This window comes from Paramormyrops kingsleyae, chromosome 15 (genome assembly GCF_048594095.1).
Source record: "Paramormyrops kingsleyae isolate MSU_618 chromosome 15, PKINGS_0.4, whole genome shotgun sequence".
NCBI lineage: Eukaryota > Metazoa > Chordata > Actinopteri > Osteoglossiformes > Mormyridae > Paramormyrops > Paramormyrops kingsleyae.
Window position 1 is genome coordinate 6,369,123 of NC_132811.1, and position 17,934 is coordinate 6,387,056.

At 43.5% G+C, this 17,934-nt stretch overlaps 1 protein-coding gene across 1 annotated transcript in view; it reads right to left on the reverse strand.

Annotated features, from left to right (window-relative positions):
- LOC111860460 (potassium/sodium hyperpolarization-activated cyclic nucleotide-gated channel 2) overlaps window positions 1–17,934 on the reverse strand; it is a 55,957-nt gene that overhangs the window by 30,368 nt on the left and 7,655 nt on the right. The window contains exons 3-4 of the mRNA XM_023844202.2: window positions 15,087–15,510; window positions 2,850–3,011 (exon numbers count right to left, since the gene is read on the reverse strand). Of these exons, the coding sequence (XP_023699970.1) occupies window positions 2,850–3,011; window positions 15,087–15,510 (586 nt within the window). The remainder of the gene's footprint in view (window positions 1–2,849; window positions 3,012–15,086; window positions 15,511–17,934) is intronic.

A 17,934-nucleotide genomic window follows, 5' to 3' on the forward strand; every position in this document is an offset into this window, starting at 1 on the left:
CAATAAAAAAACAGTGCTTTTAAAATGGATTTTTTTTAATGAAAGCGCTGTTGCATCATCTTTCCCAGAAATGGGCCATGGGCCCTCGCAAACACTTACTCTCTCACCACAGTGCCCCCTACTGGGGCCATTTCATTAATGAATAACCAAGTTGATTAAAGCAGTGTTTCTTAATCCAGTCCTCAGGGATCCCTGGACAGCCCAGCGCCCTAACAGATTCCCTAATGGATTAAAGCATCTTGCCATGCAAGTGATTCTGCAGATTGTGTTAAGATGCAGTTATTGGCTGACAGATTAGACTTTAAATCCATCATAAAACTGCAACTAATTGGTAAATGTAACATCTTGGAAGTCATGCTATTCTGAATACTTTGGCAGTGCGACGGGCCCAGTATATAGATGGATGGATGGATAGATGGTGTGCCCTATGATGGGTTGGTGCCCCATACTGGGTTATTCCCTGCCTTGCACCCATTGTTTCTGGGATAGGCTCAGAACCTGAGCATAGAACATGCAGGTACATAAAATAAATCCATGAATGAATGAATGAATGAATAAATACTTTGCCATAGTAAGTACAGTACAGTACCTGTGCTGGTCCATAAACATCCTCCGGTAAAAATGCTGTTTTGATTTCACAGATTACAAATTGTGTAACAGTAGTACGAATGAAAGCATTGTTTTTCTGATGTATCCACACTAATTGATCCCGTCCAAACCCATGAGAAGCATGACGCACTGTGGATGTGAGTGAGACGTGGCTAGTGTGTCACGCAACACACACTTGAGAGCCACTATGGTCCCCTCCCATCCGCTTGGTGACACCACAGTGTGCTGGAATCAGTTTTATTAGTTGTAAAAGCTGACACTTTGACTGTGCCAGAAAGCACGGCCTGTCGTTACCGCTGCCGTTTGGATGAACGTGGAGCAGGAAGGGCGAGGCGCCCTCCCCTTCCCCCACATCCCCCCCCGGACCCCGGTGGCCTGTCGTCTCCCTCCCAGCACAGGGGGTGTCCGAGTGCCCATCATAGCTTTTAAATTCTCTTTATAGGTTGACCCAAAGGGCAGGGGGCGTGCGTCACACCTGAAAAATTTCCAGTCAGATCCCAGACCGCATTTATTATTGATAGTATTACCGCTGTTTTTATTTTGGTTGTGTGGCAGGAGCCTCGCTGTCACGCAAAGTGATATTTTTTAAGACGCAATTCAGGTCGAGTACCTCGCAAAAACCGGGTCCTATGGGGCTATTATCTGGTGGCTTTTTTGCTACACGTGTTTAAATGTGTAAGCAGACGGCACGCCCCCCCTGTGGCAGGCGGAGGACGCACGCACCCCCATCTCAGGCCTCTCAAGAGATCGAGAGAGTGGATTTTCAACGCTTAAAAAAAATAAGCAATGACAAACACTGCAGTCTGTCAAAAAGTCAATGCAAGTTTCTTTTACTCATCCGTCTTTGGGGGATTCGACCCCCAGAACTCTGGACATGCGCAGTAACAGCATGACCCACTGAGCCAACATGCACCCGACTGTGAGGTCAGACTCCGCCTTCACACCACAGCCACGCCCACATACTGCAGCCACGCCCACATACTGCAGCCACGCCCCCCTACTGCAGCCACGCCCCTGTCTGCAGCCACACCCACATACTGCAGCCACACCCCTGCCTGCAGCCACACCCACATACTGCAGCCACGCCCCTGTACTGCAGCCACACCCCTGTACTGCAGCCACGCCCCTGTACTGCAGCCACGCCCCTGTACTGCAGCCACACCCCTGTACTGAAGCCACGCCCCTGTACTGCAGCCACACCCACATACTGCAGCCACGCCCCTGTATTGCAGCCACGCCCCTGTCTGCAGCCACACCCACATACTACAGCCACGCCCCTGTACTGCAGCCACACCCCTTTACTGCAGCCACGCCCACCTACTGCAGCCACGCCCCTGTACTGCAGCCACACCCCTGTACTGCAGCCACACCCCTTTACTGCAGCCACGCCCACCTACTGCAGCCACGCCCCTGTACTGCAGCCACACCCCTGTACTGCAGCTACACCCCTGTACTGCAGCCACGCCCCTGTACTGCAGCCACACCCCTTTACTGCAGCCGCGCCCCTGTACTGCAGCCACACCCCCACAACCAGAGTCATCTCCACCAGAGTACTAACAGCTTTCTTTGTGAGGAATGAGTGACTTATGCCTGATATCTGAGCATTCACAATCCCCACTTCTTCCTGAGTGCCTGATTCTCCTCCCATGTGGTTCCGCGTGAGCTATTACCCAGATCCCCTGCCCAGTGTGTGTGTGTGTGTGTGCGTGTGTGTGTGTGTGTGTGTGTGTGTGTGCCCCATTCCCATTCTCACTGAGAGTGTATGCACTGATCTCCCCGCCTCTGCACATGTGCCTGCCTTTCCTTTCATTCCCAGAATAGATTACCCAGCTTCCAAACCTTTGATTACGCCTGGTTTTGATCTTAGTCTAGTGTACTGGTTCCCTGCCAACCAGGTGCCCCGTGACAGAGGACGGTCAACGTCAGAGTCAAGGTCAAGTCAAGGTCAAGGTCAAGGTCGAGTCAAAGTCGAGTCCTTTATCTGTCATGTGCATGATGAACATACACTGGAATGCTCACGACAAGGCTTGTGTAAACATTACTCAAATACAGACACACATAAAATTTTGAATAAAAAAAAATATGAAAAAGTCTAAAAAGTGCCCACAACCCCAACAGACGACGAAGGTGCAGTTATTGCACATATAATATTACAGCTTGCATGGTGTTAATTCCTGTGTTGTTTTTACCAACACATCTGCTTCTGTTAGCAGGCGGCTGGGAGGCAGTGAGGGACATACCACCATCTTGTTGAGCGACACCCAGCAGTCGGCGGGGAAGTCCTGCAGCATGGGCACCAGGAACTGCAGGCAGCCATCCCAGTGACACAGCAGCAGCATCATGCCGATCAGGTTGAAGATGCGCATGACTGCGCTGGCCAGGTCGTAGGTCATGTGGAAGATCTGCCACGGAACAGGGAGGGGGGTGGGGGAGGCCTGTTATTCAGAGAGGCATAAAACAGGGAGGGAACCCACACTGTTTACTATACGAGGCAGCTAGGAGGAGATAAACAGACCAGCTGAAGCAGTAGCTCTACACCCGCAGAGCGTGTCAGTCCTTTTAACAGCCATCCTTACCTGTTATTTTGTAAGCTGTGCATTCCGCCTGAAGCACATACTTTAAAAGAAACTGGAAGAAAGGCACAGATGCAGTCCACCATCAGGAAATGCTCCTATTAGCCAGGTGCTCAAGGCGCGTCCTGGTGCCCCTGAAGCTCAAACGTCTCAAACAAAACAACCCCATACTGCTGGCAAATTCCACAGGAGTGGAGAGAAGGTGAGAAAAATTGTTCGGTACAGGCCTGCACCGCTGACGCCTGGCAACAGCAAATCCGTCATGCCTTTGCTCTGACTCTGTCCATCTTTCACCCTCAATATGGACGGAATGGGCAGTGCGCACGAATGCACCCGCTCGCACACACACTCACGCACTACCGGGAATTCAGAGATACCGATTCACCTTTCCGCACGCCTTCGGACTGAGAGAGGAGGCGTGTTTACCCCAGAAGATACCGACGATGGTGTGGGATGCATGTGAACCGCACGATAATTCAGCTCAGAGTTGGTGACAATAAACGCAGATAAAACTGACAATGGCTTTTCAATTCTCTGAAATAGCACTATCTGATCTGGCCGTTGGAGGAAAACACAACCTTAGGCAGCGAATAACCGGAAAAATAAAAACAAGGGGGGCAGCAGTGGGAGAAGACTGAACACATACTGAAGCTCAAAGCTCACGTTTAAACCTGAGAGACGTGAATGATCACAATCTCCAGCTGAGTAACAATCAAAGCCTCTCCCATTAGCCGGACTGTCACTTTAAAAAGGAACCAGCCACAGCAAAAGCAAAGGTGGACATCTTACCTACGAGAGCAAAGCTTTTGTCAAAAATACTTTTCTACTGCATGCTTGACTCGGCACCGTAAACAGTTCCAGCAGCAGGTCCCCTGGCGTGGACCCAGAGCTTAGCTTGTGTGTTCTTGAAGTCCCTGACGAGACGGGAATGCCAGCAGTGTCCTCTCTTCCTCAAACAAAACATAAAGTAACTCAAAACCAGCTGTCTTGTAATACTGCAGGAGCCCCAGCTAGCTTCCCCAATAGGGAGAGTCCCTGGGGCTTAGCTCAGGAATATTGTGCCTTATATCACATGGCTGCTTTTTAAACATACGTCAGGGCGAATCACTAAAGATTTACATGGATATTTTGTGTATCAGCAGCAGAGGAGGTTATGCAGAGTTTCTGTCTATGTGTGCAATGACAATCAGCATATTCTAATTATAATTTTATGCACGTTCTGATTTTGCTGAGTTTGACGTGTCCCTGGGTCGAAAAAGGGAGGGGCTTGCGTTTCACTTCTTTAACCGATCACAGTCTTCATCATATGACATTACTGCTCTGTTTTTATTTGTTTATTTCATTTTCAAACTCAAGGTCTCCATCTAAATGCCTGGCCTTGGCTGGTGTGGTTTAGCCTCTGTGCTTCTGATCAGAAGGTTGCCCGTTAAAGCCTTATTATTGTTATTATTATTATTATTATTAAATAAAGGCCCTTACGTTGCTCCATACAGCCTTTGCAGGTAAGCATATTCTTCTGTTTTGTATCTTAACAAAAGGCCTGCACAATAGAACGGTTACTTTACAGATCTGTGCACCTTGCCACTTAACTGAAAACACTGGTTTTGATCCATGTGGTGATGTCATACGATAAACACTGTGATTGGTTAAACGAGTGAAAGGTAAGCCCCTCCCTTGGTAACCCAGGGACATGTGAAACTAAGCAAAATCACGTGTCCCTAATTCTACCATTTGCAAAGGTAATTCTCCCAAAGGTAATTCTCACTAAGCAAGAGAACAATGTATATAACAAACCATAACTACCTGTTAATTTCAAAGCAACGGAAATTGCATCCATAAACCTGCTTTCCTCACCTCCGATCTGCCCTCCTACTGAACTACTGAATGAGACTCTTTATTGCAGAAAACAGTACAGTTGATTAAAGCAAAAAAAAAAATATGTGTGTATAATTGTTCAAGATGTACAAGAATGGCTGAGTGATTTAGTAAAAAATGCAAACAAATTCATTAGTCGGAGATATTACAAGATCATATGAATAATTACTATGAAAAGCTAATGTTTGACTGTGACTCATGGGCACGTTTGGAGTCTGGCTCGTTTTCCACCCTCCCATGGAAAAGTCAGGGAATGGAGAGACCAGTGTAGTGCTGATGCTGACAAGCCAGGTCCCAGCTGGGAAGTTTTTAGTTCTTTGCTTGTTGGTAGGGGGCGATTCGAAGTGCTGAATATTGATGAATGTTAATGATGATAAATTAGGAGACTCCAAGAGTAATACGCAGATGTGATTCCGATCTGGCTGCCTGCCTCTTTGCTGGTCCTTTTGAGGAGTGTAGAAATGCTCGGTGAACCATAATGCTGCTGAATATGCCTCGCGGTGTTTTCATTTACATTTTTAAAGGGAGTTTTCAGACGGTCCCCATGCAACAAATCAAATCACAAGAAACCCTCACATCTCACATCATCTGCTCATGACAGCTCATCACAGCTGTACACAACTTCAGGTCTGAAGGTTTTTCTACTCGGAACACCAATGAACTATAGGTGCTTTACATGTGTGACAAATTAGACTCTCCTCTTTAACACTACCACCCAAAAACCTCAGGTCAGTAGCGAGTGATGTTTTACTGATGCCAGATCAGTTTGATTATAAGGTAATTCCACTGACTGTTGGATAGTAACATGCATTTGGTGTGTCAATTAAAGGGACACAGAAAACCATGTGATCTGCAGCGAGAGGCAGGGATTTTCAGAGATGATCTGGGCCGTCATTAAAAAAAGACGCATCCTTCGTCGAGCAGCAGATGGGTGAAGCCACTTCTCTCTCGAGGAAGCCGCTCCCAGCCCGTCCCCGCAGAGCTGGTCACGCACACGCCGTTTCAGTGCCTAACGCAGTGTGACTCGCGGGGGAAGCTGTGATTCCGGCGAAGTGGAGCTGCAGGCAGCTGCTGGGCTCAGAGCCTCCTATCTCTCTGTCGGGGTGGGTACACACATGCGCCCACAGCTGACTGTGCAAGGAGTTATTTGCACAGGAATACAAAAAATTACCCATAATACCCAATCCTATCCATCTGAAGCAGGAATCACATCCAGTCATTTAATCGTGAAAATTTAACTCTACTTGTTTTCCAGTCATTTTAACACTTTACTTAAAGCAGTTATCATAATGCATTATAGATACCTTCAAAATGAATTATAATGGTCAGTATAAGTCATTACAATGCATTGTGAAGGTATTTATAGTGTATTATAGATGAGAGCTTCGTAGAGCATTCATAATGCATAATAAACATGGTTATAATGTGATATGCCTTTCTATAAATAGTTATAGTCATGTTTATAATACTTCATGAATGTATTATAATGTATTATGAGAGTATGAGTGCTTTAACTGAAGTGTTACGAAAACAACAAGTCTCTGTGGCTCTTTGGCACCACAAACAAGCAGATCCTAGTAACCTGGTAAGAGTATACTATACTATACAAGTATACTACAGAAGCGCCCCAGAAAGGATTTATGTATTACCTCTATTATTACTTGCATGTAAATGCACCAGCCAAATAAATGAAAATGTATAAGTGCATAAGTTACATGAAATATTGGAATCACTTTGGCTTGTAGTCTGGTGAATGTTGGAGCCCAATAACAAGGCCCCTTCCAAACCAGGACCCCTGCCAATAAAAAGGTCATTATAAGAATTTTCCAGTGTATTTACACCCGGCTTTTTGGAAACTACTCTGATATACTGCATTTTTAAGGAGCGATGGTGGTTTGCGAGTTTTTTTCTCACACCATCTGAAATGGCCAAATATCCCCGTCATGGTGTTTTCGTCGGGAGGAGAGTGACAACACTGCACAGATTGAAGTGCCGGAAAACGCATTTTAAGCTGGTAATACGGCCTCACGCACTGCGGGCCGTGATTCATTATGGGCATCCCCCTGCCTCGATAGCAAAGTAAGCAGGAAGCTTTCGAAGCCCAGTGGACGGTCATTCCCATAAGCCTGTGTTCCCCAGTCCGGTCCTTGGGGACCCATAGTTGGTCCATGTTTTTGCTACCTCCCAGCTCCCTGCCAGACAGTCCACAAAACACACATGGACTGTCCGTCACCCCCCGAGGACCTGATTGGGGACCACTACCATAAACAACAAAGTCCATGTTTTGGGCCTTAAATTCTCCATCATCAGTCCTTCCTTCACAATTAATGTGTAACAGAACTATTTATTTTCCCCTCAGTGGCGCCCAGCCAGCTCACTCAATGAGCCTTTCGGTACGAGATCCTCTCCGTCAAGAGCGGCTGATGTGATAATTAGGGGTCACATCTCACTCAAATTACCACTTTCTAATCAGCAGAATAATAGGCGCACTAAGTGAAATGCAAAACACAGACTGAGTTGACTCACCAGACGAGGGCTGAGGGGCAAAAATTTGAATTCCTTAAGCAGAGCTGGGAGCTGCAGTGACTCAGGCTGATTCGTTCCCCCTTTGACCAGCCTCCATACGTGTAATCTCAGCTAATCTGACATAATTTCAGCATTTATTCCACATAATGGCGCCTCCTTCTGTACCACCGATGTTAAATCACTCATTTATGTGCCACTGCTGTCAAGTAGCCAGTTTGCAGAACGCAACAGCTGGCAATAAAAACACTGATATTGTAAGAGAAAATAGATCTTTGTAATATGCTTTTCATTATTACTTAGGGCAGGACACAGATATGGAGATGCAGATTGTTTCGCGATCCCCATCTTTCAGGATACATTATCAGCTTAATAATGGAAAGCTAACGCTTGCCGGCATTGGGTCGGTGCCATTTAAATATCTTACACACATAAAATATACAGTACAGATATTTTATGGGTTCCACTGAAATAAAGGTAGCTGATTACGAGAAAGATCTCGGTGTGTATGTTGATGCTTCCATGTCCCACTCTCGCCAATGTGGGGAAGCAATAAAAAAGGCGAACAGAATGTTGGGTTATATCTCTAGATGTGTGGAGTTTAAGTCAAGGGAGGTGATGTTACACTTATATAATTCCTTGGTAAGACCCCACCTAGAATACTGTGTGCAGGTTTGGTCACCACACCTCAAGAAGGACATTGCTGCCTTAGAAAAGGTGCAACGAAGAGCTACGAGAATGATTCCTGGTCTTAGAGGAATGTCTTACGAGGAGAGGTTAGCGGAACTGAATCTGTTCAGCCTTGAGCAAAGGAGACTAAGGGGGGATATGATTCAGGTCTATAAGATTCTAACGGGTCTGGATGCTGTTCAGCCAAATGACTATTTCAATATTAGTCTAAATACTAGAACTCGTGGCCATAAGTGGAAATTAGCGGGAGAACATTTTAAAACAAATTTGAGGAAGCACTTCTTTACACAGCGTGTAGTCAGAGTATGGAATAGTCTTCCTGCTATTGTAGTGGAAGCTAAAACCATGGGTTCCTTTAAATCAGAGCTGGATAAGATTTTAACAACTCTGAGCTATTAGCTAAGTTCTCCCCAAACGAGCTTGATGGGCCGAATGGCCTCCTCTCGTTTGTAAATTTCTTATGTTCTTATGTTCTTATGTTCCTACCTTCCTAATATAAAACGGGCTTTTACAAGTGTTCCCTGTTCCACCTTAATCTGCAATTAGCCCAATTTGGTTTCCACACATTTGTCACTTATAAAATGTCTTCTAGGCGTCTGACACAAATAGACTCCTTATCAGAAATACTCTCCTTTATCAGATTTTGCCATATTGCGAAACCGGTACCACTGAACCTGACTATGACACTAACCATTAGCGCCCACTTTAACATCCATCCATCCATCCATCCATCCATCCATCCATCCATCCATTTTCTATACCCGCTTGTCCTATTCAGGGTCGTGCGGGGTCCAGAGTCTATCTTGGAGACTGCCAGAACAAGGTAGGGAACAACCAAGGATGGGGCGTCAACCCATCACAGGGCACACTCACACACCAGTCGCTCACACACCAGTCGCTCACACACCAGTCGCTCACACACCAGTCGCTCACACACCAGTCACTCACACACCAGTCGCTCACACACCAGTCACTTACACACCAGTCGCTCACACACCAGTCACTCACACACCAGTCACTTACACACCAGTCACTCACACACCAGTCACTCACACACCAGTCACTCACACACCAGTCGCTCACACACCAGTCGCTCACACACCAGTCACTTACACACCAGTCGCTCACACACCAGTCACTCACACACCAGTCACTTACACACCAGTCACTCACACACCAGTCACTCACACACCAGTCGCTCACACACCAGTCACTCATACACCATTCACATCAATTTGGTAGCTCAGCAGACCTCTGGACCGTGGAGGGAATCCAGAGTAACAGTAAATCCAGAGGAAACAAGTCTAAGTGCACATTAATATTTATTAACCTAACATTACACACTATAGCAATCCAAACTCCACTCAATTAAAGACAAAACCTTCAGAATGATTCTTCTCCTGTCTGACACAATGTTGCTCTTAGTTTTTCAGCCCTTAATGCTTTCGACAGACTATCATTAGGGGTGTAATGGCTCATAGTGACATCCTTGTTACACCCCCGACGATACAATTGCATCCATGCACAGTGCGTTTTTATGTTTCCCCGGCAATCGTCTAGCGATACCGTTTACCGTGTGACTGATTCTCCAGCTCAGCCTGAGAGCGTCACGCAAATCGCTGAACAAATGGAGGACTCTCAGCCATTATTCACTGCACAGAAGAAGCAGTAACTCAGTCAGCGGCATCACATCACTCCTAGGGAGTCACTGCAGCAGTGACTGGCGCTCAGGGAGCTGACAGATAACGCCTGAGATGTACGCCACACATCCAGCAGCACACCCCGTCCATTTCAGCTTACTAACTCGGAAAGTAGCCTTGGTCCACATAGGTTGCTTCATTTGGTGCACAAAGATTAAAGAGAATTTTTCCGCATGATTGCTGTATTAAGCAAAAAAAAAGAAGCACATTTAGAGTTCAAAATAGCGTATAGGAAAGATATTGATTTTACCTTATTTTTGCAGTTACTGTAAGGCTCCTTGTTCAATTTCTCTGCTGTACTGCAACATAATAAGGCCTACAAAGGAGGGTCTTATATAATCAGAGAGACTATCTTCTGACTGCTTATGGTGGTCAGGGTCACCTGGAGTCTGTCCCAGACATCAGAAGACATGAGGTTGCAGTATATCCAGGCCAGGATGCCAGTCCAGTGCAAGGTACATACACACACACATGGAATCACGCTCTATGGGTGATTTAGAGACGCCAAACAGTCTGACTGCATTTCTTTGGACAGCGGGAGGGAACCGGAGAACCCAGAGTCAAATCCACATGGCGTCGGGAGAACACGCAAGGTCCACACACAGAGTAGGGATTTGAACCCAAACGCAGACGGCGCGAGTCAACAGGGTTACCCACTGAGTTCCACTCATTTTATAGGAATTAATTGAAAAGCATTGCAGTATAATATACTGAATAACTGCCTTGATTTAGCAAGAGATATGGGATAAGCATGAATACTGAAAATAACAGAATTTGAATAAGGAAGAGCAAGAAGTCAAAAGAATGTATTACATTAAAGCAGGATCCAGTCCGACTGCAACGGGCTCTCAACATTCATCACTTTAGTCATAATAAGAAAATCCTTTTATATCTTTCCAGACAATGGCCAACATTTTCCATAAATCAAAGTTTATGAGGAGAAAGACAAAGGAAAAGAGATTAGACCCAGATGTGATATTGGAGCTTACCGCACCCGCAGGCATCCTGTGCGGGGGGCCCCGTGCCCCACCCTGCCTGGGATGAGCTCCAAGGCCCCCTGCCACCCAGTCAAGGATAATTACCTGGAAGATTGATGGATAAATTCCGCAGTCCATGTTGCAAGGCTGCTGGTAAATGTCATTTGGTTACTAGGCTTTCGCTAGCAATGTGGTCCTCAATCAGTAATCTATTAATATTGCATTTTCTCTACAATTAGCACAGTGGTTAATGACCTTGGCTTTTAGCCTTAATGGTCGAATCACGGGGAGGAACTACTTATGAGTGAGAGTCCTGCTCAATAGAAGTATCTAGATGCACAAACAAGTAAAAAGGGAAGCGATCAAAGTGTCACCTAAGCCAGTGGCCCCAGACCTTTTGATGCCCATGGACTGGTTTACGTCAACAAAATTTTCACAGACATCTAAAATGTCTTGGGCAGGGGCGGGGGCAGGGGGGGGGGAGGTTACTGGTGAAACTCCTAACCTAAGCAGCCAAAGAAATTCCATGTGGAGAATGACAGATGAAGGTGGCCCAGTGAGTCATCCGAATAGTGTGCTCTGCTGTTACACATCAGGGAGCCACCTAACACCCTTATTCACCCCCACCAACATATCCGTGGGGATACGAGGTATTAACACACCCAGAGCCACCCATCTATGGCAGGCAAGCAAGAGAAGAAGAGGAGATGAACCAGACTAAGGGCACTGAGGCCACTAGCTATGGCCTCACTGCCACCCCCAACACACTCCAAAGGGGACTTCAAGGAAGCAGACTGATAACCGTCCGTTTCTTTTCACAGCCACTCGGCTGTCCCTCAGAAGCTCCGCCTTTCCACCTGCAAAGCCGGTGAACCAAGACGTCACATGGGTTCAGCCCTGGGGTGGAAGGGCGGGGCTATAAACTGTATACCCTTTGGGGAGAGGTGGGGCGTGTTTGGGCAGGAAGATGCACGCCTGAACCAGAGAAGCGCAGGTGTGACGTGCAGGTGGGGGCGGACGGCAGGTAAGGGGCATTTAATCTGGAGGATAAGGGCTTGGGATTTAATTAGAACAAGAGCCAGGAAAACACAGGTGGCCCTGACATCGTGCCCCAGGAAGGCGAACGGGCAAGGCTGAGGTAAATATATAAGATGAGATATATAAGAGAAAATATATGTCAAGGTTAAGGTAAATATAGGATGTATATTAAGGTCAAGGTGAATTTATATGTGCAATAAAGACCAAACTTACTGGGTACTGTATATGTTATAATGCATTTCACTGCTGCCTAAATGAGCATTACGGGGGGAAAACATAACATATTGCAAAGGAATATAATTTGTTTAGAGAATAACATTACACAAATTTCACCCTCCGTCTATGACTCAGGAAAACAAAAAGGGGACGTTAGAACCTTTATTTCTACAAATTAAATAGTATTAGAGGCCTTTTATTGTCATTACACCATGTGTAACGAAACTGCAGAGCAGCTGCCCCTTCAGATACAACAACAATGAGCTGTTAGTTAAGTTCGAGCTTGATGGGCTGAATGGCCTCCTCTTGTTTGTAAATTTCTTATGTTCTTATGTAACAAAACACGTAGTCATTTACACAGTAAATGTAAACACTGCATATAAAAACTACTTCATAAAAAGTATATAGAAGGTAGTAATGTCTAATAAGATATAGTAATACAGTTAATAGGGTAACAATGCAGTATTACTAAGCAACAAATGCAGTATTGCTAAGCAACAAATGCAGTATTACTAAGCAGAGAAGTATTACTGATGATGCAAGCGTTGCACAATGAATTACCAATAATATGAATATTGCACAGAGAATTACTAATAGTGTAATCTGGACAACCCCCATCAGCCGCCTTTACAGTTCATAAGATGTGGTAAAGCCCCCCCCCCCCAGAGCTAAGGGTGTCCAAAGCTGGCACAGAAACAACATGCAAACCTGTTTTCTGCAGCTGCCAAAATGATACTTCCTGTTACTTATATGCGAAGACATAACTTAAAATTACTATGGAGATTAAAACTAAAAAGGTGTTAAACCTGAAGCGCTGCGACCCGCTATTAACAGAGACAAACGACTGAGGATAGATGATTCTGTTCCCAATCGTTTGTTCAAAAATCTGCAACATGCACACGCCTGATGATTTCAATTACACTCCGTTCGTGTGATGCTCCGGCGCTCAATGCTAAAATGAACAAGACGGAAGAACAGGTGAATGGAGGGTTAATCCCATTAAAAATGATAATTAACCAGTAGTCTAAATGAAAATCTGAAAGCAGTGGATTGCAAGCAAAAAGTATAAGATATAAGCAGCATTTGCAGGCTTCAACACTGCAGATAACTACCTTGGCAATACAGCTGATCGATCGTGCGTTGGCTGCTCTGTTGAACCAATATACATTTCAACACATTGTACAGCTTTGGGACTTTATCAACAGAAGTACTGAGCCATCTGTCTGTAATCACAAAGGGGAGAGATGACAAACAGGAACTCGCTAATGAACTTCAACAGCAGCATCAATATTTTAGTATAGTTTCACCACAAAGCAGTAAAATATACTGAGGTATTGCGGCAATATTACAGTCAAACACAGTGGCAGAAAAAAATCTAAAGGCAAACAGATGTGAGATTTTAGTTTTAGGGCTGTTATCAAATAACTTAATTTAAAAGGGACTTCAATTAGGCTTTTCATCCTGGATTATTGTATTTCGGTAAACACTGCAGAATAGCACTTCCTAGGAAAGTATAAAAATATCTGGCTACAAGTCTTTTGCGATTAGCCATTATTCACTATACACTAGTGGCCAAAATTGCAGAAACACATCCAATTTTTGAACTTTATTCAACTTTTGCTCCAGTTATTTACTTAATTGTCCAATGTATGATATTTGTAAACATTCTTGTTTATGATTGCTTAGAAACATTACCGCCAATATTCATCTAGTAATTATTAAAGCATAATGTCCAAAATACTAGGTGTTTCCACAATTTTGGCCACTAGTGTACTTAGGGTGCCCATAAGTCTGTTTGGCAAAACAATACAAATTCAACCAGGATGCAAATTAATGATCAACCAGGATGTGGATTCGAATAATGATGACAGGTTATTGAAAAGATGCACTCAGGACTTCAAAGGGAGACGCTTGGGTGCTCAGGTGCAGGTGCCTCCTCAGGCTGTCGGCTTCCTGAGCTCCGACCACAGATGTGTGTGAAAGGTCATCGCAGCCTTTTCAGCTGCACCACTGGGCTCTTTATCCGGCCTGATAGTTCTACAGCCTAAAATCTGGCTAAGATTTTGTCTAAGTGGAGCTTCTAGGTCTGAGAAGGTAAACCTGAAGACACTGAGAACAAGGTCAATCTGTAAACACGTACCCTTTAAGTGTAAGACACATGGTGGACCTATGTGTGAATATGATTGGTTGACAGTTTCGTATCAGTCGATGGACATGATGTATCAGGGATATATATGTGTGGTAGTGTGTGGGGGTAGAATATACCTGGTGACACTCTGTATCACTTCTCATTAGGGTTGCAAAATTCTAGGGATATTCTTGTTAATTCCCATACTTTCCCATTAATTCCCATGGAAAGTTTCTAATGTGGAATATTTCCAAAATTCCCCAGCTTAACTTCCCATGGAACGGAAAGTTTCAGGAAAATTTCCAGAAATTTTCCAGCCCTTTGCAACCCTACTTCTCGTTGCATTTTTCTTTTACTCTGTCTTTCAAGCCTCTCAGTACACAATCCTCTGACCACTGGCTACTCGCAAATGAGACCGTCAACAGGTATAAGCCAACCATCACAGGATACCTTGAGTGCACCGGCAATAAATTTCCACTAATAATTTCAAACAGCACAATTTCCGTAACTTTCGATCATCAGTATATTCAACACAATACCTCATCATTAATCAGTAGCTGTAACCCTTTGCATTTATTTTATTATATAACCACAAACCTCATTAAAATACTAAGTTTAATAACCAAATCAGGTCAAAAGTTTACTGTAATTTGGTCTTATTTTTAAATAGTTCATTTCTGCATAACATCTATGACTTCAGCAGTATCTACCAGCATTCAGTATAGAGCCGAATGCCTTCAAGAAGCGGTTGACTTACTTCCTCCCATTGGTGGATGTAGCGGATGAGTCGGGAGAGTCGCAGGAGTCTCAGGAGACTGAGGATTTTGGTGAAGCGCACGATCCGCAGGGCGCGGGCAGTCTTATACACTTCAGAGTCGATGCCCTTCTCCACAATGAGAAAGATATAATCCACAGGGATGGAGGAGACAAAGTCGACCACAAACCACGTCTTCAGGTACTTCTTTTTGATCTTCTCCGGGTCAAGGATGATTTCCGTGTTGTCCTCGATGACGATGCCAGTGCGGAAGTTGAGCACCAGGTCCATGAGAAAGAAGGTGTCCGATACCACGTTGAAAATAATCCATGGCGTGGTGGTTTCGTCCTTGAAAAATGTGATGCCCACGGGGATGATGATTAAGTTGCCCACCATAAACATGAGCATTGTGAAATCCCAATAGAACCTGCAGATGCAGAGCACCAAGAATACAAAGAGTAAGATCAATGAAGCATCTATCTATCTATCTATCTATCTATCTATCTATCTATCTATCTAATATTGCTGAGATGTAAAGTTTGAGAGGGAACTGTTCAAGCAACTTGCTTTACATTCCAATTTTAATTCATTAATAAAACACAGACCAAGGAGGCTTTGCCCTACATTATTACTGTTTACTAGGGGAAATTATTACATTATTACTGTTTACTAGGGGAAATTATTACATTATTACTGTTTACTAGGGGAAATTGTTACATTATTACTGTTTACTAGGGGAAATTATTACATTATTACTGTTTACTAGGGGAAATTATTACATTATTACTGTTTACTAGGGGAAATTGTTACATTATTACTGTTTACTAGGGGAAATTATTACATTATTACTGTTTACTAGGGGAAATTGTTACATTATTACTGTTTACTAGGGGAAATTATTACATTATTACTGTTTACTAGGGGAAATTATCACATTATTACTGTTTACTAGGGGAAATTATTACATTATTACTGTTTACTAGGGGAAATTATTACATTATTACTGTTTACTAGGGGAAATTATCACATTATTACTGTTTACTAGGGGAAATTGTTACATTATTACTGTTTACTAGGGGAAATTATTACATTATTACTGTTTACTAGGGGAAATTATTACATTATTACTGTTTACTAGGGGAAATTATCACATTATTACTGTTTACTAGGGGAAATTGTTACATTATTACTGTTTACTAGGGGAAATTATTACATTATTACTGTTTACTAGGGGAAATTATCACATTATTACTGTTTACTAGGGGAAATTGTTACATTATTACTGTTTACTAGGGGAAATTATCACATTATTACTGTTTACTAGGGGAAATTATCACATTATTACTGTTTACTAGGGGAAATTATTACATTATTACTGTTTACTAGGGGAAATCATTACATTATTACTGTTTACTAGGGGAAATTATCACATTATTACTGTTTACTAGGGGAAATCATTACATTATTACTGTTTACTAGGGGAAATCATTACATTATTACTGTTTACTAGCACTCTTACTGAGGAAATGGTTCCTTCAGCACCCTTGTAAATAGTTTTATTATGCTGGAATAATAATAATAATAATAATGATTCACTTTTGGGGCTTCACTTTCCTTTATTTTCCTGTTGACAGCAACAAACATTAACAAAGTAAGACCAATTTCTGCAGGAATGCTTAAACCCGATATGAATGCTGACTCTTCCGATGAATCCAAGTCCATCGCCAGTTACACCCCTAAGATGCCCTTGTCTATATCAAAGAATGGTTTTAAAATTAGTCCAGGATAAAGCGTTATCCTCCTGCAATCTGCAAGGTCAGCACAAGGGCATAGCCCACGATGGGAGGGAAATCCGAAACCATGACAGCGAAATTGATCTAGTCCAGCCAGCAGCAACTTCGAGACAAATAAAGCATTAAGGAAAATGACCGGCACACGACCTAACAGCTAAGAATGGGAGGCTTCTGAATGTCACAAGCAACAAATAGATAATCAAAGGTATGTCCTGTATTCTGGCTTACTGACACATTAGAGCACCGTTCTTCACTTGATTTTAGGGGGGGGGGGGGCATGCTTAGAAGGCTATTGGGAGCCATCATTCACTGTTAAAGCTGGCTAGCTGATTGTTTGTTACCTACGTAGATGCACATTACTGGGTGAGTTGTATTGCAACTAGATTTAAAAAAATAATAATTACAGAATTATATATATAAAAAAAAACAATAACTGATGGTCATGATAATTAGCTCATTTTTTTATTCAGTCACAGGCTGCCACACTGGCCCCCGGGGGCCACCAGTAGCGCGCGGGCCGCGCACTGAAGACCATTGCCTTACAGCAAAGGTCGCTGGACAGGACTCTTATAATGAAGTTTCATTAGATTTTAGAATACGCCACCAGGGGTGCTGCTGAATCATTTCCTTATTGCTCACGCATTGTGGCCAAATTGTACATTAAAGACGCCACAGTGAGTCAGACTAGGTGTATTAGATCCATCCAATATAATTCAATAACAACAGGAACAACGTGTTCTTACCTCATGCTGGTTCGCAAACATAACACCTTGCTCAGATTTTAAGGATGAACTCCAGACAGCCAGCATTATATTAGATTTTAAGCTGTTCAGTCTAATCATATAGTAATAAGAAATTACAATCACATTGACTTTTGTCTCCTGATAAGAAGGTAGTCAAATTATAAGCTTTAAGACTGGTGCGTAATTCCTTTAAGGAAAACACAGTTCAAACATTTCACTTCAATTAATTATTATTGTTCTGCATTAACTATTAAGATCATTTCTTTTAAATAACTTCCATACTGTTATACTTATTATTGCAAGATTTCTTTGCTA